Source organism: Sminthopsis crassicaudata, chromosome 1 (assembly GCF_048593235.1).
Source record: "Sminthopsis crassicaudata isolate SCR6 chromosome 1, ASM4859323v1, whole genome shotgun sequence".
Classification (NCBI taxonomy): Eukaryota; Metazoa; Chordata; class Mammalia; order Dasyuromorphia; family Dasyuridae; genus Sminthopsis; species Sminthopsis crassicaudata.
Window position 1 is genome coordinate 381537143 of NC_133617.1, and position 24136 is coordinate 381561278.

The 24136-nt window shown below is 31.6% G+C and overlaps 1 protein-coding gene across 1 annotated transcript in view; it reads right to left on the reverse strand.

The window, feature by feature from the left end:
- Nucleotides 1-1509: 1509 nt before the first annotated feature.
- The window catches only part of TXNL1 (thioredoxin like 1), a 47516-nt gene continuing 24889 nt past the window's right edge, over nt 1510-24136 (reverse strand). Inside the window, exons 4-8 of the mRNA XM_074279426.1 lie at nt 15280-15402; nt 12594-12663; nt 10540-10712; nt 9638-9742; nt 1510-3312 (exon numbers count right to left, since the gene is read on the reverse strand). Of these exons, the coding sequence (XP_074135527.1) occupies nt 3283-3312; nt 9638-9742; nt 10540-10712; nt 12594-12663; nt 15280-15402 (501 nt within the window). The 3' untranslated portion in view covers nt 1510-3282. The remainder of the gene's footprint in view (nt 3313-9637; nt 9743-10539; nt 10713-12593; nt 12664-15279; nt 15403-24136) is intronic.

Sequence of the window (24136 nt, forward strand, 5' to 3'; positions counted from 1 at the left end):
TTTTCCAACATACTTTGTTTAAATCTTCCAAAACATTCCTTTAGGAAGTGACAGTAGAGGAAAAATAATGCATCATAAACTTTCAAATTGGTGGTCTCAATGTTTGTTACACAGATTCTCCTAAAGTTAGAATCCATGCATACAATCCATGGACTGTGGAAGAAAACAAAATGGTGCTATAAATTTCTCAAGGGCAAAGGAATTTTTTTTCACATTTTTATACTGGTTCCCCTGCTCTTCCCATCTTCACAGTCCCTTCAAAGTGAGGTGTATTTGCATTTGACTTACAAATAGAAATTACTTTGAATCATAAAATTTCAATTAGAAAATCATTCTGTATTTTTTCCCTAGTATTTTCCTAGCACCTCTATAGTCTGAAGTAGATATTAAATATTCAAGACATAATTCAGTTGTTACATTCGAAATGGTTCCTATATACATATAAAAAAAGAATATACGAAGGTTGGGGAACTGCTTTTCAATCTCTGAAAAATGACAATTCTAAATACAATACTAACATTTCATATCATAATTATAAATTTGAGGTAACTTTCTTTTCTTATTCCTTCAAGGTTTGTCCTCAGTGCAAATGAATTAAGTCTTCTAATAGACTTTCCTCTGCTTCTACTATATAATGATAGATAATTCGAACAGGCAAAATGACAGAAAGCTATGTTTGTCTTCTCCCCTCTTTAAAAGTCAGAAGTCATATAAATTTTAATTATCCATTGACTATTACTTATACAACAAAACCTATTAAATATTCTTCAAATATGATCATTAAGGATCAAAGGACTACATCAAAAATCTCATCCAGCTCTATTCTCAACAAGCAGCATGAATAACTGCCAACTTTTTTCTCACTTTAAATATTCACAGCGATATTCAACTTTTAAATAACTCATTTTCAATGTTTTAGTCATATTATCATTGGACAAATGACTGCTATAACACTCCAGTCCACATTTTATGAATGTTAGGCAGAAGTTCTAGTATCAGATTTATAGCAGTAGTAATGAAAACGCAGCCTTAAAGTTTTACAAAAGCAAGGTCTAATCAGTACACTTGGTTGGTAGTTTCTTGTATTAAATTGTCACTCTGTACATTATATGCCATACTCTTACTGAGAAGTGATATATTCCAGACAAGACATAGGCAACCTGGGAGAAGTATAGGATTATTAATCAGAACCCAGACAGAATTTATTTTAAATTAGAAAAGATGAATCAAATGTAAAAAACAAATTTATTGATTTATAACATCAAAATCTTATGAAATATCAAAAGTTTTCCCAAATGCTAGAGAGGTTTCACTATTCCTAACTAAAAATTTTAGTTCTACACCTAACTTCCTCAAGAAAGTTTTGTTTAATGGGCAAATTCAAATGAGCTTTAGTTAAAATGATTATGGCTATATTTTTCCAAGGCAGCTTTTATCCCTTTAGGCAGTTCCAAATATCTTTTAGATTTTAACTCTCTTAGCATGAGAAAACATCAGGATTTCAGCTTGGTACTTAAGTTATGTCAAGATGACATGTTTATTTGTAGTATTAAAACTCCCCATTAAGTGAAACATTTTACAGTTACCTATAAACATTCATTTAAAACTATTTACAATTTGTATTATGGAAGATTTGTATATTGTAACCAATTAAGTTATAGAAAAGTTACATAAACAATATAGGTCTGATGTCCAATCCTTTACAAATATGAAAAAATCACTATCACTGGGTTATCAAATCATCAAGTATAAATAGTATGAGGTCAGATATGTAAGATGAGGCACTTTTAACAATCACCCAAAAAGGTAGTTGTGTACAAAACTGTAACAGAAATAGTTCTTACTATTCATCTTGTCCTAAACTTCAGAAGTGATTCATTGGATATTCTCTCCACATAGTCTTATATGCCTTATATCTCTTGACTCTTTTGCCTCTACTTCACCCAAGGCAATATAACTATTTAGTACATAAGAAATAAAGGCATCACTGTAGTCCATTGAATGTGCAACAGTACATAAAAATGAGAAACTTCTACTGGTACATGTGTTTCATGAAATCAATGCTAGATTTTCTGCATGATTTACACCCAGAAAGCTATATATTTAAACATATTAATCTTCTCAAGTCAAAATCAAACCTATATCTAGACAAAAAAGAATATCTACTCTCTTCCTAGATACATACCCCCACAAAAGCCAAATTGACATCACTCAGTTAATTTAAACAATTATAGGTGCCAGGGGTAGTATTCTTATAGTCATTCAATTTTTAAAGTATTCAGGGATATTTTTAAAGTAAATTTATCAATGCTTTAAGGTTACAGCTCAAAATGACAACAAACTTTGGTTCCTCTATGATATGTCAAATTTCTCGAAATTGTTTTTGAAGCATCCTTTAAGTGACTATACATTATTTTGCTACACCAACCATACTTTTTCTCCCTTTGTTATTTTACCCCAGGAACATCATCTCTACAATCACATTGAATATTTAGGTAGTGAACACAATGAATATTTGTTAAATGAATGAAATAATAGAAATAACTTTATTTAATGACACTAATAGACTTTTAATTTCAAGTACTATATTTTTACCTAATGATTAATGTCCACATTGCCACAAAAAAATGAAATGGTGACTCACAAATGATTCAAAGGGCATAAAAATCTTGGTATGATAACCTAGGAATTTTCAGTCCTATTATCTAATAGTTTGTAGGTAACATTTGTAGACAGTTAAATCTTAAGTCTATGCAAAAGATCATGTAAAATTCCTATTTCCCTAGATAACCAACTGTTCTTTAATAAAAATATTACATAATACAAACATGGATACTTCAAAATCCATTCTTCCTAGTCCCTTGTATTTCAAATTTTTACTGTATTAAACTGCTATTTTCTCAAAAACAGATAACCCTTAATTATGACAGTTTCTCAATTTTAAAGTTAACTGTCAGCCAGTATAACATAAGACTTACATTAAGTCTCCTAAAATCAGAAGCCAGAAAATTTCAAAACAAATAGAAAGTAAAAATTTTTATATACTTAAAATGACAAAAATTAAATTTGGCAAAAGTAATGACTTTTATTTACAAATACATGTATCAAGATTACAATAGAAACACTAGTGAAACCATCTGAACAAAAGCAATGATTTATTGGTAATGGCATTAAAGGAAACATTGACAGTCTCTGGCTAGGGTCAAGCAATTATCCAGGAGCCGTAGATAAAGTGAAGATCCATTTTGATTGCAATAAGGTCTTTCCAGTGTCTTCTGCATCTTAATGGCTTTCTCCTTTCTTACCAACTACCTGGAAAGAAAAGTAACTTTGCTTAATTTGATTTGGAAATATAAACAATATAAACAAAACAGACCTTCCTCTTGCCACCCCTCCCCCCCAGAAAAAGTGTTAATTTCTATCACTGGATCTTTTTGGCATGCAATCTATTTACAGTGATGGAGCAAACTGTAACTCTCAATACCAAAGATTAAATGGAACACATGCGGGATTTTTCTAGTTATTCCACACAGTTTTCCGAGCACGGTTGGCAATTCAGAAAAGTTAGCAAAACAGAAGGCTCCTATATAAGTGAAGCAGAACATATTTTTCTTACTATTAAAATATTTTTAATTGGGTGCCTATTAAAAAGTTTGAAATTAACAGTATGCTAAATATCTATCTTCATGCTGTTGACAGGTTTCTAAATTTCTTCTACAATAACACACATGCAATAAAAAGGCCATCGAAAACAACTAATGTCTGCAATAAGGAGAGATGCTACTTTCTTTAATGCAGTTTTCTACTATATTTAGTTGTTTTCAGTTGGACCTGGCACACTAGCTTCATTAAAAAATATAATATTCTAAAACTGTAACTGTAGACTATTTAAGTCTATTTTAGAATCAAATTATAAAATTTACATGCTAATAGCACTTAATCCTAAAAGTCTACAACCAAAGAAATTGCATTTTTAAAAGCAGAAATAGGTGAATATAAAATGCACTGCAATTTAGCACTTACAAACTATCTCCTGACAACAGCAGGTATTCTTTATCATGCAACATTCATGTCAAGTCACCAATATACAGGGTGTTCCAAAAATCTTAGTGCAGTTTTAAGTTATCAAATCTTAAACTTTAATTTATTTCTTATCACCATTAAGCTTTAAAAGCTCAAAGCTGCATTAAGACTTTTGGGACATCCTATACATGACAAATCTAAAAGATAAAGAATATGGCTCAGCCTAACATCATTAGAAACAAAGTTCAGACTGTTAATTACTGCTTTAAAGGTCATTTTTGTGTTAGAGTATAGATCATATGATCATATGTAATCATAAGATCCTTTCTTGGCTCTAGCATTCTATGACTCCAGTGCAGGTTTTTCTCCTATATATGGAAATTATTCTAATGACCAACAAAAATGGGCTTTTGATTCCAGAAAGAATTATATCAAGAATTTTTAAAAACTAATAATAGCAGAGTTTTAAGAATAGGGAATGAGGAAAGAAGTAAAGAGTGTAAGAACTATAAAAGACATTAAAAGACTCAATTTTCTTAAGAAATGAATATAAACAAATTATTAAAAGCATTTATTCTTCACTTGTATTATTTTGGCAATAAGCACAACAATGAGCTTTTGGATTAAGCAAACAAAACAAAAAAACCCCTCACTAATATATTAAATATTAAAATGTTAGCAGATGTGTAACAGTGAAGATACAAATCTGCATACTGGTTTCACAGGTTGATACCTCTCAACTTGCCAATGTGTACTCTCTGTAAAAAAAAGAAATTAAGCATACCAGTACATTTGGATTTCCCCACCCCCAAGCCCTAAAAGGTTTTCTTCCTTATCCTCTGAGGTTCATACATCATTCCCCTGACTAACTGCATCTAAAGTACATCAATATTGGGTGTTAAAGATTTCGTTTTTTAGAAAAAGATTGACTGCCTTCTATTTTAATATTTACCCCTACCCTACATCTGGCCGGGAGCTTTCTATTATTCTGAATCACAATATAACTTTAATCTAAATTATTTTAAGTTTAAAATACACGTTAAATTAAATCAAAAGTAAAAAAGAAATAACTGCCTCTTAAAAGCCTTCCAATCTATCAGAATACAAAATTAATCAGAAATACATTAAAACATTGCACACCCACACAACCCCTCTTTCTCTCCCTCATCCCCATCCTTCTCCAATCCTCAAAGTCTACCCAAAACATTATGTGAGTATAAAAGAATCTGAAAATGCTATCATGGGTTAACCAATACTTAATTTGCTAAATGAAATTAACTAAAGCATACACGCTACCTTAAAACAAAAACTACAGCAGCTTTTAGGACTGATTATTTCATATCACATTAATTTAGCATATATAAAAATCAAATATAATTGTACTTCAAATCATGATTAGTAGTACAACTTCTTTAAAATGCTTTGTGAAATTAAGTACAAAACAGCAGAAAATTAAAAATTAACAGAAAGCAGTATAAAACACATGGTATGGTGAATAAATAAAAGCATTTAGTTGTAAAGAAAACAAAATTAATAGCCCAAGTGAGAGAAATGACTAAGATGGGAATTGAAGAAAGAAGGCTGATGAAATATGGATACAAGAAGGCTGATCCAGATGATAGGAGCTGTAGAGAAGGCTCTTGCACCACCAATGGTGATACTGGAAAGGGTGAGAGCAGACAGGTGCTAGATGAGCAGAGAAGCAAGGAGGGGAGTAGAGTGGGACAAGATCAATCTTTATATTACTTCATTTAAAAAAATCTTCTGTGTTTTTAGTTCATTTGAGTTGGATTAATCAGCTGAAAAATAAACAGACAAAAGTGTTACGAATATAGTTGGCAAATGTGAGTGGCCAATTTAGAGAATAAGGGGAAGTATAGTTTCGTTATAGTTTGGCTTTTTATGATTATCATTCCCACATACAAATAGAAATAGGAAAAGCAACTATATTTTTGCTGATTTTGAAATACCTATTTTTTGCTGACTTAATGACAATTTTCAGTTTTAATAAAAAGTAGTAAAACAAAGCAATCTACTTAAGTAGCATATTTTAGCACCAAAAAATCCCCACTCTATTTCCCAAGATTTTAGACTGCAAGCTTTTCACTCTATATAACATTGGGGATTTTATATATTATTTCCCCTTCTAGTCAAAATTCATAAAACAATCTTCTTCTCTGAAAATGCATTAAAAACTAATTGTAACAAGTATTGCAACAATCCAATCTGAAATCAATAATGGCAATTTTACCCGCTCTTTATTTCAAATCAATTCTTCTGTAGCCTGAGAAATCACATGATGGCAAATAGGGAGTAGGATGAAGAATGAGAGTTCTAAGGTAAAAAATTCTGTTGACATTTAAATGTGCCTCCTTTAGTATCCCCTGAACTTGAGTCATCTTAAAGATACAATGTTGGTAACACAATGAGAAACAACACTCCCTCACTCCCAAGATAATAAAGTTAAAAGACTCTTTTCTACTCTTTAAAAGTGTTATAACAAAATATTCACTGCTAGTTGCTTCACTACACACATCAAACTTTTCTTCAGTGTACTGAACAGAACTCCCTAGGTTAATTTTAACTTGACCTGAAAAAAAAAAAAAATCTTATTAATAAGCCCATTTAAATTTGGACTGAGTAAACAAGAAAAGGGAAAAGACTGTTATACTTCTGGACTTGTCAGCATCCCTCATGCTTTCCAAATTCCATGCCTTTGCTCACGCCATTTATTCCAATTTATAAAAAGCTCATGGGGCAGAAGCTGTTGCTTGTGAATCTCCTCCAGTGCTTTGCAAGCATACAATTTTTTGCTGAATGAATGACATGGCCTCTCTCCAATCACAACTCCAGCTTGGCTAGAGTCTCATTATCTTGCCATGAAGGCTTCACAGAGAATATTTCTTTTGAATTTACAGGACCAGTCACCTATATAACTACTGAGACTGGTCTCTATATTAATCCTGTAGTAAGTACCTTTGTGACACTTCTTTCATTATCATTGGTTGGGTAACTTTCCAAATGTTTTTATATCTCCACCTCCCTAACTAGACCAAAAATTATTTTAATTAACAAGAAATGTGTTTTAGATTTCACTTGTATCTCCAGTAGTTAAATACAGTTATATAAAGAGGTGTTGAGTTTCATGTCAAAACTCACTTTTCATATATAAACATTTCTTATGCTATAGTATGTCAACTATCAATTCAAAAGAAAAGCTAAACCAAATGCCATAAAATCCCTATTTTTTGACTGATCTTTTGCTTTCAATCAACTCAACTGATATCACATATACAACTGAAAAAATCTTCACTAAAAACAATAAATAAGTGGCTATAGAAGGGGAAAAATAGCCTGTCAATTAACATTAGCTCAACATGCTATATTAAAAAAACAGGAATGGAGAAGGAAAACTTAAAGAGTATAAAAACAATTTAAGTAAGATCATTAAACAAACTAATGAGATATATATGTAGCAAAGTACTAAAATAAACAGCACCCAAATCAAGAATGTATTCTTCTAACACTTTGCTGGACATCCTGAAGGAAGCAGGTCATGAACTGGTCTTAAAAGAAGAGAATAATTCACACACATGTATTGTACCTAGACTATATTGTAACACATGTAAAATGTATGGGATTGCCTGTCATCGGGGGGAGGGAATAGAGGGAGGGGGGGTAATTTGGAAAAATGAATACAAGGGATAATATTATAAAAAAACATATATATATAATAAAAAAAAATTTTTTAAAAATTAAAAAAAAAAAAAAAAGAAGAGAATAATATTGATTTGGCAAATAAAAATAAAGATGACTAGACTAGATATAAAAGTACATAATAAAGACCAGAAAGATATGACTTTTATACAAATAAAGAAAGAATATGGACAGATAGTAGATGCAAAGAAAAAGGTAGCTTTGAAGATTATGTGTGAATATATAAAAAGTATCTTTGAAGTCAATTATTGATATAAATTGTGGTGAGGGATGAGAATTAAGTATATCGGGCTAGAAAAATAGAAATATAAACATATATAACCTACTAAGAGACTATAAGCAATGATTTTAGGGAAACAGGACATTAGAGAACTCCAGATGAGGTACAGTTAAGACCTGTTTAAACAAAGTATCATTTGACTTAAAAACAGTCAACTAAGAACTGGGGTTTTTTTGGTGGTTGATTGTTCAGACCAAAATTTCTCCCATAGGTAGTTATCTTTTGACCCTTCATCCTATTCATATAGCTAATCATATAGTTATTCCTATTTGAAATGATAAAATAGTTCCAGAAAATTAATCATACTTTAAATTATGATAATACTTGGAAATGTGATTTGATCAGACTTATAGATTCATAGCCCCAACCTCATTTTTCAGATAAAAATAAAGTTCAAGCAAGTCAATGCTTGCCACAAGACGGGGCTGAGATTTGAATCTAAGCCCTCTGGCCTGAAATTTGGCACTTTCTAGTATTCCATGGCCTCCCACTAATACCTAGCCGAGATATTTATCAATTTTCACTTTTATAAAGAATATGTGATTAGTTAAAAACATTTAACAGTAAAGGATACAAGCATCCCCCATTCCTGAACTAATTAATCAGCCTCCTCATCTCCATTCTTTGAAACCAATCCCTTCAAGGCTTAGCTCAAACTCACCTCCTCCCTTCCAGAGAACTCTACTGATTTGTGGTTTAGTGCCTCCTCCCGTTGTCAGTCCCCCCAGTTACTATGTATCTATTCTGTATATGTTCTAAATACCTCTCTGTGAACATGTATACCTCTAGTAGAAAATAATCTCTCATGTCTGTTTTTGTAGTACCAGCACCTGGCACATGGTAGATAAAATTTTTGAGTGAAGAATTTAAATGTTTATGATGATTATAATGGTGATCACCAGGTTCCATACTTCTAGAATCTTCATGTTTAAACTAGTTACTGGCCTACTGGTATTAATAATGAAATGTTTTCTTATGGTGGAATGAGTGACATGTGTATGCTCCAGTCTGGACAGAACTTCTATTTAAATATTATATCTTAGGTCACCAAAGCTATCACATATATTAAGAGTTCTCAATAAAAGTCAATTGATATTCAAATATAAGTTGTCTTTTCATATTAAAAATATTAGATTAGTTCCAGTGAAATGCACTTTTTCTATACAAATTCCTCAAACTGCTTTGTTTTTTAAATAAATCTTCAAATAAAACAATAATAAAAATCTTTCTAACACTGCAACCTGAAAGTTGTTCAATACAAGGTGCTAATAATATTACTTGGCAGTCAATTCCTTTAAGCACCAAATACTAGCAATATTAATGTCAGCCACCTTTCTATCATTTCCCCTGTAACTTGTCTAAAATACTATTAGCCAATACCCAATTTACCAAAAAGAATTAGTTGTAAAGGTACAGTTACTAAATCCAGCAAGGTGCCTTTTAGCTGATGAGACAATATATCTTATTTGATAATGTAACTTTTAATTTCACATTGTTTCACCATAGATGATTACATCACTTAACAGTAACAAAATAAATGTGCTTATATTTGCTTTAAAGAATACTTCTTTAGACTTTATATTTCCTCTAGGAAATTGTTATTTAAAACAAACTTACTCGTTTGAAGTCATTCATATTTGTTGCTTGAACTGGAGTACCAATAAATGTAAAATATGAAATTCTTGTTGTTTCTTCTTCACCTTGATTGGACTGAACAAATAACTACAATAAAGAAGAAAAATTTTTTTATGAATTTTTGATCAACATGCAAAAAATTAATTAATTTTTTTTTTTTACATTTACAAAATAATTTCCTTGGACTATATTCTAAATTGCATTAGAGGTAAAAGCAAAAGAACAGAAATGAAATTTAAAGAAACTATTCCTACCACTGTACATTTCAAGGTCTTCCTTATCCCATGAATTTCATTCACTTAATTTTTATCGTTCATTACCCTGGCTGTCATTCTTTGCACTCTTTTCAAAGTTTGTTAATATATAAGTAGCCTCTGCAACACTATTGATAAATGATCATCCAGTCTCCAGAGGGAATCTCCAATGATGGAAAGCTCATTACCTGACAATGGAGAGCTCTAATTGTTAAAGTTTTATATCGAGCTTCCTGTAATTTATACCCAATTAATTCTACTTTTGCCTTCTACAGCTCCACAGAAATTTTAAAGAATTAAGTAATCTTAAAAAACAATTTACCTTTTAAAAAGTTGATTCAAGTTAAACCAATATTTTCCACATGTCAAAACATGAATTATTAGCTAGACCATAATTTTCCCTTCAATCAGTACTGCCTTCATCTTTGAAGGTAGAAAAGGAATTCAGAAATGTAAAAGAAAAACAATAAGCCTAGTGACATATACATCTATAGGTATATATGCACACACACACTAAATGGAAGTCACAAACAGGAATGATTAGTTACATACATGATTTCAGAATTACTATATTTAAAAACAAACTTTCATTAACAAATCTTTTTGATGTTTTCATGAAATATTACTTACAGTTACACTGTTAACATTTTGGAATTTAACGTAACGAAGTTGGACAATACCATCTTCTTTAATATCATCTTGTGTTAGTTCCAGGGCCTGAGTTGGTTCACTTCTTTCTGCCTCTTCAAAATCCATAGATCGGGGTAGATTGATAAAGATTTTTATATACTTAGGACCCTGACCTGCAAAAAGTAATGAGTTTTTTAAACCTATAAAATCAAAAACTTTGTAAGGGAACTTTTACATAGTCTGCTAACATCCAATAATTATTCAGATCTTAACATTTAAAAGATTATGTATAAGTGAGGACATATAAGCAAAAAGGCCTTGAAATCACACTAGAATAGTGAATATCAAATTTAATTTGGGGCATTTTTTCAATGGACTATCAACATTAATAATTTCTCCTAATATTATTGCTCTGAAAGAAATGACCAGCAGGAGGAATACAGAGAGGCTTGGAGAGACTTAAATCAACTGTTGCTGAGTGAAATGAGCAGAACCAGAAGATCACTATACACAAGATCACTATACACTTCAACAACAATACTGTATGAGGATGTATTCTGATGGAAGTGGAAATCTTCAACATAAAGAAGATCCAACTCACTTCCAGTTGATCAATGATGGACAGAAATAACTACACTCAGAGAAGGAACACTGGGAAGTGAATGTAAATTGTTAGCACTACTGTCTATCTACCCAGGTTACTTATACCTTCAGAAGCTAATAATTAATGTGCAACAAGAAAATGGTATTTACACACATATATTGTATCTAGGTTATAGTGTAACACACGTAAAATGTATGGGATTACCTGTCATCGGGGGGAGGGAGTGAAGGGAGGGAGGGGATAATTTGGAAAAATGAATAAAAAATAATAATAATAATAATAATAATTTCTCCTAACTTTCAGAGCATATTAAAATCCCTCTTTATATATTAAATTTGAAAAGAGGGAAAGAATCAAAAACTTAGCTGATAAGGGAGTCTTTAAGGATTATAAACTTTAAAACCAAAAGTACTTTGGAGATTAAATCCAACACCATTTTACAGATATAGAAACTAAAACCTAGTGAAATAAAACAAAGGAATCAAGGTTCCCACAGTAGGAAAGCAAATTTTTTTTAAAGGTCACTTAGCTAACTGCTCAGAACTGAGAAATTATCTGCTTGCTCAAAAAGGGGAAACTCTTCAAGCTTCTTTTCTTCCCTCATAATCTAAAAACAAGCACTTACATATGTGCTAACTATTCATATAATCTATTATGAGGCAGAATATGCTGCCATATTTATCAAGGAAACGTTACCGCTAATAATCTTTCCAAAGATAAATTTAGGCCTATTTGAAATCCCAAAGACTTCACTGTCAATTTGATCTTTCAAATCACAGAGGAGGGTTTAGACTTTAAAATACCTGATGGCCAATTTTAAATATATTTCCCTTTTTCACCCACAATTTTAAATATTCCCATTTTAAAAGAAAATGTCATCTTTCTATAAAGAAATTAATCCAAATCTATCATAAATGCCCATGCTAATTATTTATAATAAAATTAACAATTTCATTTCAAAAAGAAAGTAGAATTTTATTCATTCAACAAACATTCAATTAGAATGCATATTATCTGCAAAGAATTATAGTAGGCACTGGAGAGCACAAAAAAGATTAGTTCAAGAAAACAGGATCTTTTATACCATTTTGTTTTGATTTTTTAATAAAAAGTTATCTATGAGTTGTTAAAACAACAAAACCTGATTTCAACATTTAATAAGCTATTAAAATTTTATAAAAATATTAAATTAAGAAGAATGTATTTAAAGTTTATTTTTAGAGTAAACCAATTTTTATCCACTTCAATCTAGTATATTTAAAAATCAATACTAGAATTATAAATGCAAAATTTAGATTCTGTAATGATTAGTAAATACTACTCTTCAGTTCATGTCATTAAAGATGTCAAACACTCCTAATTCCTATGTAATTCTCAGTCAAAAGCTAACAAAAAATTGAATAACTAAAAATTTTAAATCTGACAGTCAAAAGAAGGGCTATTTACTCACCATTATCTGGCCCTTGAAATTTCATGGAATAAAGCTTAACAGGCTGATTGAAAGCCACAGTAATAAGCAGCTGTGAAGAAAATATAAGTTTCATTATCATGAAAAGTTTATGCAGTGAGAAAAAAAAAAAAAAAAAAAAAGTCCATCACTTCAATTCACATAAAATATCAAAGGCTAGCAGAAAAAAATTTACTTTTATAGGTATGCATACTTTTAACATTAAAAATATCTGCCCCCAAAGTAGATTGGAAATAAAAGAAATGTAAAATACAACATTTCATTTTTTCACCTCATACCCCTCAAAGAGGGTCAATAAAATATGTAAATAGTTCATAATGCAAGAAATGTGGGAAGACAAATTATTTATATATTATTGGTGGAACCATGAATTAATAACTATTTTTAAAAATGTATATTTGGTATTATGCATGAAAAAAATGACTCAACTATTCATAAATCATTTGACCATCCCGTTATTAAATATATTTTCCAAGAAGGTCAAAGTCGGAAATAGGTCCCATGCACACTAAAATATTTATAGTAACATTTTTTCTGGTCACAAAAAAAACTGAAAATGAAATATGTGCCCATCAACTAGGGAATAGCTGAACAAATTATGGTTTATGAATGTAATGGAATATGAATATGCCATAAGAATGTTGGAATAAAAACATTCCATAAGAAAACATGAACATGAGTAGCTCAGGAAATGCATCATGAAGCAAGGAGATTCAGGAAAATTATATACATGATAAAGTCAGTTGAATTTTAATTAACAATCAAGCTCATTTGTGAAAAATTATTGATGAAACCATTTACCTCCACTTTTGGTATAGAGGTTAGAGGGAGAGATTACGGATAGATGATGTGCAGTATCACTTGGTTTTAACTACAACTTTTTCTGTGTTACAAGGAAAGGTAGGTGCAATGGATAAAGGAGAAATGACTAAAATAAAAATAACAATTAAAAAAAAAAGTTTCAAGGAAAAACTGGATGAAGTGAAGTTATTTCAGTATTTCCCAGGGCTGACATTTCTCCTCCCCAAAGCTATTATCTTAGATCACAAAGGAAAGGTACCCATTCAGAGATGGGAGGGGAGAAACAAAAAACGTCCCCAATGCCCTGGAGAGACCTGTATGGGATAGTTTTCCAAACCTTGTGAAAGGCATAAACGAAATAGATGACACCATTTAACCTCTTTATTATAATTTATTATAATTTAACTTCATCTTGTAGGATCTGAATTTCACTCTGGTGCCAGGTTCTCCTGGCAATTTCACTCTGAAAAATTTAGGTTCTCCTGTCAATATTCTTTTATCAACATTCCATTGTCTTGGAATTTAGTGTGATACTTTGTGGTATAAAACCAGGCACTCCAGATAATATTCTTTTGCTTAATAATATATTCCCTAGAATTAATTTGTGTGGTATGAACTTCTCATAAGATCCTTCTCTAGTATACCCTGAATATGTCAAGTGAAAGATGGGCAAACTTTGGTCAAACTGCTGAGAAAAATTTTGCCTATCCTTGACTTAAGTAAGGGAATTTAGAATCCAAACCAATTAGAATGAAACAAATATAAATGTCACCCTTGAAAAGACAAATGTATATATACATTCTATATATGATAGCACTTTCTTTGCAACTTTAAAAATCTTTATCATAGCATATCTTATGTTTGCTATTTCTATAGAAATTTCTTTTGCTTAATATAGACAACAGTCCCTTAAGGGGCCAGAATCTACTTAATTTAGTTCTGCATCCCACAAAGCTTTTTTAAAACAAAGCCTCATACAGCGTAGATATTGAATAAATGTTGACTGAATTAAGCAATATTTAATACATTTAATCCATAAGCATTTACTGACTGCCCAACACTACTCTAAGCAGGTAAAAGAAAAAAAAAGTTGAAACTTTTTCCCTCTTTAAAATATCTTTTCTACAGCAGCAAGATTAATCTTTCTTCTCTGTTCCAAAATCTTCAATGATTTCCTAGGGCCAAGCATATAGTATATCTTTTACCTGGAACTAAAAAATACTTTGTGATATGATTCAATAATTTCATATTAAACCCCTTAAAATGCTCTGATTGCCAAAAACAATCAATATTATTCTTTGTCCTTCTAATACAAATGGAATGGTCCCTGATTCTTACAAGATGGATTGTTACAGTGTAAAACATTAAGATCGACACCACCAAAATAACTGAATGCTATGAAATTAAAATAAACCAAGCTTACTCTCAAATAAGAGAAAAACAGTCTCATCTTTTCAGAGATGGAAAGCTGTCCCGTCAGACATATTCAAACTCTTAGTTATGTCAAACTTGTCTTTTTTTCTTTTTTATTTTTTGTTATGAGGCATTAGCCCCAGCAAGTCACAGAAGGTATATATTAGGAATTTCAGGTGATATAAAAACAAAAGATGTAAATAAAATTTTTTAAGTGCTTCCTTTGACTAGGCAAAATGATGCTTTTGGTAAACTTTCTAGGAACAATAGGAATAAAAATCCTATTTGTTTGATTATTTTATGTTTTATAATGTCAGGGAAAAGATATTTATTTGAGACTTGAAAGCTAGGAGCAGGTACCATTTTTTAAGCTCTAAAAAAGCTCATCAAATTTCTATTCAGAGACCCTTTAACATTTAGTATTGCTTCCAAATTTTGAGATAAATATTAATACCTGTTCATCACAGTCAGATTCCAAGAAGGAAGGGTCTTTGCGTAAACAGTTATCAAATCCATGCTCATCACTTTCATTAAGACATTCACATCCAGCTTTGTTAATAAAAGGCATTAAATCCATCTGGGGAAAAAATTAAATTAAGATTTCAGAGAAAATATCCAATACTAATACCCTAAAAATTTAGAAAAAAAAAAACCCAGTATTTACAAGTCTTCTCATTATCAGTTTTTAAAGGAAATGCATTCATAATTTGTAATGATGCTTACACTCTTTTTCCAATCTTAATTATTAATTGAAACCTACTCTTTTTTTTTTTTTTTTTTTTTTTTTTTTTTTTTTTTGAGGCTGGGGTTAAGTGACTTGCCCAGGGTCACACAGCTAGGAAGTGCTAAGTGTCTGAGACCAGATTTGAACTCGGGTCCTCCTGAATTCAGGGCTGGTGCTCTATCCACTGCGCCACCTAGCTGCCCTTGCGCCACCTAGCTGCCCGAAACCTACTCTTCATTATCAAATACCAACATTCCAACCATAAATCAAGATGAAAATGGCTATTAAATATTACTCCAGATGTTAAACAAACTTGATACTTTAAAAAACACAACTCTCTATATAAGTACAGTACAGCAGAATAAAAGAGCCTTTATCTATGGAGGGAAAAAAAAGAAACATTTCCTTATTTATATAGGATACAATGTATTTATCTTAACTACAGAACAATCAGAATTAAAGTCAAAAGGTTTAGCCCACTCAAAAATAACAAATTTATTTGGAAACAACTTGCTAATCCTTAGACAGCAAATGATTTAATTATATTTCTCAAACTCAGTTCTAGTAGACTGGAATAGCAATGCAAAAGCTAAGATGTATGGAGAAACTTTAAAAATCCTACTTCTTTTTTCTCTTAGCAAGAATCACAACAGAATAGAATGGGTGTCAAATTTTACTGGGCAAAGAATAATACAAATTAGTATATTACAATGTCATTCAAAAAAATCAACTTCACAGGAGAAGGAAATGATGAAATAAAATTTCCTGTGAAAAAACCTAAAAGTTGGGGCAGTTAGTGCAGCGGATACAGAACTGACCCTGAAGTCAGGAGGTCCTGAATTCGAATCTGGTCTCACGACACTTAACACTTACTAGTTATATGATTGTAGTCAAGTCACTTAACCCCAATTACTTTGTCCCCACCCCCAAAAAAAAGGAAAAAGAAAAATACCTAAGGTGGCAAACATTAGAAGCTTTTAATAAAGCAAGAATGCCTCTTTCTCTGCTATTATCTAAAACATTTTAGAACTGCTGGTAATAGCTATATGAAGAGAAAGAAGTCAAAAAGGCATAAAATCAGAAAAGGCAAAACTTTCTTCTGGCTGGTATCATAATGGTTTACTGAGAAAATCTTAGAAATTTATAAGGAAATTAAAACAATTAATAGCATCAATAAAGTTGCAGGGCACAAAATAAATCCATAAAAATAAATACTATTTCTATGAAGTAATTACAAAATCCAGGAGACAAATATAGAAAGGGAAGTTCTCTTCAAAATAGCTACAAAATCCAAAAAAATCTAAGACAATCAACCAAAGTATTCTCAGTACCTATTTAGATACAAATACATTTTAATGAATACTGACATGAATATGAAAGATAATATAAAAAATTAAAAGCAGACCGTATATTTCTCACAATTATGAGTTGGAATTGAACTCTTCATTCGACAAGGGATAGAAGCAATTAAAAAATAATTATGATTATATAAAACCGAAAAGCTTTTGTATAAAGAAATTTAACATATAGCAAAGATAAGGAAAGAATGGAAAGAGGGACTTTGTATTTCTGAAAAAAGTCTTAATATTCAAGATATATAGGAAACTAACAAATACATACTGCCAAAGGAATATTTATTAACCATTATTGAACACTATAAATGGTCAAAAAATCTTAACAATAAATTTTCAAATGAATTGGCAACTATTAATCAAATGAAAAACATCCAATCTATTACTAAGAAATAGGCTAATCAAAACAACCCTGACATTTTATTTTACACCTAGGAAAAATGACCAAAAAAAAAAAAAAAAAAAAAGTTAAGAGTCAATGTTGGAAGGGTTCAGCAAGCAGTGAACAAGTATTTATCAAGCATTTATTATGTGCTAAACACTGTGTTACGCATTAATAATACAAAGAATTGGTTAAGTATATTAGGAATATAAAGAAAGGCAAAAAAAAACCATCCCTACACATAAGGATCTCATATTCTGATCAGAGAGAGAACATCTAAATAAGCTATAAAGAGCTTTAATGGCTCTGGAGAAAAAAAGGGGGCTGGAAATATAGATCAAGGAATCATTGACAAAGAGACAATAATTCAAAGAAGCTGATGTGACCACCAAACAAGACAGTATAAGGTGAAAATAAGGACTAGGATGGAACCCCATCCACTATTAATAGGGTTAAACACATGAAGATTTAACAAAGACGACTGAAAAAGTCAAAGTGCTTTGCATAATCACAACTCTATAAAGGAGATATTATTATTATCCCCATTTGATAGATAATGAGACAGAGTTTAAATGACTTATCCAAGATCTTGCAGCAAATAAGTCTCCAAGGCAGGATTCACACTCAACTCATTCTGACTCCAAAACTAACACAGTAGCTACTCCTGACTACCTAATCTCTAGGAGGAAGGCAGTCATCAAATGTCAAAGGCTGCACAGAAGTCAAGAAGGATGAGGACTGAGAAAAGACGTTAAGATTTGACAATTTGGCCACTGATAATTTTAGAAAAGGTAATAACAGTGGAATGATCTGGGTCAGTAACCAAAATGCAATGCTGAAAAGAGAGTAAGAGGAGAAACAGAAGCTCCTAGTGAAGATGCTCTCTTAAGAAAAATAGAGATGACATGATGGTATACTTAGAGAACCCCAAAGACTCTGCCAAAAAGCTATTAGAAATAATTCAGAATTTTAGCAAAGTTGCAGGATACAAAATAAATCCACATAAATCCTCAGCATTTTTATACATTACCAACACAATCCAACAGCAAGAGATACAAAGAGAAATTCCATTCAAAATAACGGTCGATAGTATAAAATATTTGGGAATATATCTACCAAAGGAAAGTCAGGAATTATATGACCAAAACTACAAAACACTTGCCACAAAAATAAAGTCAGATTTAAATCATTGGAAAGACATTAAATGCTCTTGGATAGGCCAAGCGAATATAATTAAGATGACAATACTCCCTAAACTAATCTATTTATTTAGTGCTATACCAATCAGACTCCCAAGAAACTATTTTAATGACCTAGAAAAAGTAACAACAGAATTCATATGGAACAACAAAAGGTCGAGAATTTCAAGGGAAGTAATGAAAAAAAAAATTAAATGAAGGTGGTCTAGCTGTACCTGATCTAGAACTATATTATAAAGCAACAGTCACCAAAACCATTTGGTATTGGCTAAGAAACAGACTAGTTGATCAGTGGAATAGATTAGGTTCTCAGGGCAAGATAGTGAATAAAAATAGCAATCTAGTGTTTGACAAACCCAAAGATCCCAACTTTTGGCATAAGAATTCATTATTTGACAAAAACTCCTGGGAAAACTGGAAGTTAGTATGGCAGAAACTAGGCATGGACCCACATTTAACACCACATACTAAGATAAGATCAAAATGGGTCCAAGATTTAGGCATAAAGAAAGAAATCATAAATAAATTGGAGGAACATGGAATAGTCTACCTCTCAGACTTGTGGAGGAGGAAGGAGTTTGTGTCCAAGGGAGAACTAGAGACCATTATTGATCACAAAATAGAACATTTTGATTACATCAAATTAAGAAGCTTTTGTACAAACAAAACTAATGCAAACAAGATTAGAAGGGAAGTAACAAATTGGGAAAACATTTTTACAGTTAAAGGTTCTGATAAAGGCCTCATCTCCAAAATATACAGAGAATTGACTCTAATTTATAAGAAATCAAGCCATTCTCCAATTGATAAATGGTCAAAGGATATGAACAGACAATTTTCAGATGATGAAATTTAAACTATTTCCACTCACATGAAAGAGTGTTCCAAATCATTATTGATCAGAGAAATGCAAATTAAGACAACTCTGAGATATCATTACACACCTGTCAGATTGGCTAAGCTAACAGGAACTAATAACAATGAATGTTGGAGGGGATGTGGGAAAACTGGGACACTGATGCATTGTTGGTAGAGTTGTGAAAGAATCCAACCATACTGGAGAGCAATCTGGAATTATGCCCAAAAAGTTATCAAAATGTGCATACCCTTTGACCCAGCAGTGCTACTACTGGGCTTATATCCCAAGGAAATACTAAAGAAGGGAAAGGGACCTGTATGTGCCAAAATGTTTGTGGCAGCCCTTTTCATAGTGGCTAGAAACTGGAAAAAAATGGATGTCCATCAATTGGAGAATGGTTGGGTAAATTATGGTATATGAATGTTATGGAATATTATTGTTCTGTAAGAAATGACCAACAGGAAGAATACAGAGAGGCTTGGAGAGACTTACATCAACTGATGCTAAGTGAAACGAGCAGAACCAGGAGATCATTATACACTTCAACAATGACACTGTATGAGGATGTATTCTGATGGAAGTGATATCTTCAACATAGAGAAGAGCTAATCTAATTCCAATTGATCAATGATGGACAGAATCAGCTACATCCAGAAAAGGAACACTGGGAAATGAGTATAAACTGTGAGCACTGTTTTGTTTTGTTTTTCTTCCCAGATTATTTTTACTTTCCCAATCCAATTCTTCCTTTGCAACAACAACAAAATTCGGTTCTGCACATATATATTGTACCTAGGATATACTATAAGGTATTTAATATGTATGGGAATGCCTACCATCTAGGGGAGGGGGTGGAGGGAAGGAGAAGAAAAATTTGGAACAGAAGGGAGTACAACGGATAATGTTGTAAAAAAAAAAAAATTACCTATGAATATGTACTGTCAAATAAAATGTTATAATTATAAAAATTAATAAATCAAAAATAAATAAATAGATGAAAAAAAAAAGAAAAATAGAAATACTGAAATATGAAGCATGGAGATGACTGGATTAAGCAAGGGTTTTTTTGGTTGTAAGGGTTTTTTTTGTTGTTAGGGGTTTTTTTAAGGGTGAGGATGAAATATTCATGCTTGTAACCAGTAGGAAAAATATCAAAAAAAAGGAAAAGATTATACAGTAGGGATGGTAAAAGGAGCATTTCCTTTAGAAAGGAATGGGTGAGATCAGAAAAACCACCTCTTCAAAGATAGAAAGGAGAAAATGGTGGAGAGGAAAGAGAGGAATGGCATAAGAAAAGGAAAAGGAAATGGCCTCAAATTTGTGAGAAATCCTCAGTTGGTTTTGAACAGTTTCTCTGGCAAGTAGAAAAGAGAATTAATTAGGAAGATGTCAAAAAGATTCCTTTACTGCAGTGAGTGCCCAGATGAGATTATGTAAGACAAAGCAGTAGTGGAAAATAAATAAATAAGTGAATGAATAAATAAATAATTCTGTAGTGGACCCAATCAAAAATTCTGTGATTTTTGTCTGGTTCCATTCAGTAACTTGTGAATAGAAGCAAATAAGATGAAAAATGAGAGATCCAACGTTGAGTTTTGGCAAAGAATAACTGGTAACTGCACAGGGATCAGGTAGATATTGTGGTAGTGAACTGATTCAAAGTGTAGAGATAAGACAAAGATGAGAGAATAGCCAAAAAATGGGTGATAGTGAAGGAACTATGGGAAAATGGTGGAATAAGACAGGAAATTATGAGGCTCCCCCAAATAACTTAAAAATAATACCTCAAAGTGAATTTTATAAAAGAAGAAATAATTCAAAGTTGGAGTCAAGCAGCTGCCCAATTAAAACAACTTTGGAGACTATTAGGCAAGATCTGACCTCAAGGTATAGTAGTCTAACCAACAACTGAGGAAGCACAGATGCTACTGAGCAAATTCCACCAAGTCAGCAAAAAAAGCAAGCCCTGAGAGCAGCAGATTATCTGGAACTAGCTAAGAAAAAGTGTTGGATCAGTGGAATGGAGTAGATATATTCAAAACACAGTAGCAAATGATTATAGTAACCTCATGTTTGACAAATGTAAACATTTAAGCTTCTGGGATAAATATTCCCCTTTTGGTTAAAAAAAAAAAAATTACTGGAAAAACTAGAAAACCGTCTGGCAGAAATAAGGCATAGATCAATATCTTACACCATTTAACAAGATAACATCAAAATGAATATATGACCTAAATATAAAGGGAGATGTCAAAAGTAAATTAGAAAAACTTGGAATATATTATCTATCAGATCTATGGACAGGAGAAATTATGAATAAACAAGAAATAGAAAGTACTATAAAAACAAAAAATGGATTCTGATTATATTTTCATTATATTTTCATTTGTTCATTTGTATGAACAAAATCATTTAGCCAAGATTACAAGGAAAGCAGCAAATTGGGAAAATATTTTAAAGTTTTTTATTTTCAAAATATATGCATAGATAGTTTCCTATGTTCACTCCTGCAAAATTTTTGTGTGCCAATATTTTTTCTCCCTCCCTTCTCCCCACCCCCTCCCTTAAAGATGGCAAGTAATTCAATATGTTAAATATGTATAATTCTTCTATACATATTTGGGAAAATATTTTAAGAAAATAAGAAATTAAGAAAATATTATCTTAGATAAAGATCTACTCAAACATCTAGAGTACTTTTTCAAGTTTATAAGAATATGCGTCAAATGATGCATAAAAAGGTCAAAAATAAACGGTCAAAGAATGTAACAAATGTAACAAAGAATGTAATTTTGGGAAGAAAAAATCACTCTGTAGTGATAATAAGCAACTTTTAAGAGTTACCATCTCACACCAATGAGACTAGCTAAAATGACAAGGGCAAAATGACAAATATTGAAAGGGAATATGGAAAAATTGGGATACTAATATACTAATGATAGAACAGTGAACATTGATCCACATACCTTGAAGAACAATCTGGAATTATGCCCAAGAGATATAAAACTAGGTATACCCATTCACCCAGAAATAGGTCTTTTCCAAAGTGATCAGGGAAAAAGGAAAAGAACCTACATGTTCTAAAATAGTTAAAGCAACATTCTTTGATGTGGCAAAGAATTGGAAATTGAGGGCATGCCCAACAAATGGAAAATGGCTGAATAAGCTACAGTATATGATTGTGATACAATACTACTATGCTGTAGGAAATAAGGAGCAAGTTAATGTTAGAAAAAACATGTAAAAACTTACATGAAATAAAGAGTAAAAGGAACAGAATCAAGAGAACACAGAATACAGTAATAGCAGTAATGTTTGAAAAATAACTTTATTACTAAGCTATTTTAAGTAATATAAATATTCAAATAAACTACAAGGATCCTATGAAGGAAGATACTACTCACTTCTAGACAAAGAGCTGATATATGGAAGTATGCATCACATTTCTGTCTGTGACAAAAGTTAGCCTTCTCTAGTTGGAGGTTGGGAAGGAGGAAGGAAAACAGATCAGAATTCAAAATGTAATAAATTAAATCTTAAAAAAATTTAAAGAAATTAATAAAAGGGTGATGACTTGCAAATAAGCAAACAAATAAACCACTAAGGAATGGAGGGAATGTAGAGTATGATAAGTAAAAGATTTGGGACTCTAAAGCATATGGAAATATATAATGATAAAAACGGAATGATACAATAAAGTATTTTGGCATTTATATCTAAGACATAGAACAATGAGAGTAATAACAAGAACAAGGATTTAAACATCTCTGTCTCTGGTGGAAATGTAGAATAAGTCACTGGAACTGAATAGAGTTAGGATATTTGAGAAAAACCACAGTAAGTTGAAATTCCCTCCTATAAAGACAGGAGTTAAGAATAGAAAGGAAAGGGGCAGCAATGTGGCACAGTAGATAGAGCACCAGCCCTAAAGTCAGGAGGACCTGAGTTCAAATTTGACCTCAGATACTTAATACTTCCTAGCGGTGTGACCCTGACAAATCACTTAATCCCAACTGCTTCAGCAAAAGAAAAAAAAAAGGAAGAAAGAAAAAAAAAAAGAATAGAAAGAAAAATATAGTTAGGCTGAACTCACTAAGGAAGATACTCTATGAAGTAATCCAACCACTCTGAAAAATATGAAATTAAGCAAAAAAAAAAAAAAATTTAAAATTTCCATAGCTTGGGGCCTGGAGATTTCACTGCATTCCTTACAAATAGAGGCCCATGAGGATTTGTCAAAAAGGAAAAGTACCATATGTATCAAACTATTTATAGCAGCACTTTCTGTTATAGAACAGGAAATAAAATAGATGGCTAACAAATGGAGAATGGATGGATAAATTGTGGCACAGAAACATAATAGAATATTACTATGACATAAGAAATGATGCATCTGATGAGAGGGAAAACGGACTTATAAAAATTCAGAGTGAAATTAAGCAGAGACAAGAAAATATACAAAACAATGTACACGAACAGTACAACAAAGAACAATGCTGCAAAATTATAGCAACTAAATCTTACCCCAAAAAAGATATGAGAAGTAAACTGCTCCTTTCCCCCCTCCACTTTGAAAAGATGGGAGGGCCATGAGTATTAAACACTACATTTAATGTGAGACTGATTTTTTTTTCCCCTTTATTCTTTATTTTATAAGGGATGGCTCTCTAGGAGACGTGGAAGGAGAGATGAAATGGAAAGTACAAGTAGTGTTAAAAAAAATCATAAAAGACCTAAGATCTAATGGGTCAACTCTGTGATACGAGATTCGACTGTGGTGCTGGCTGGAAACATT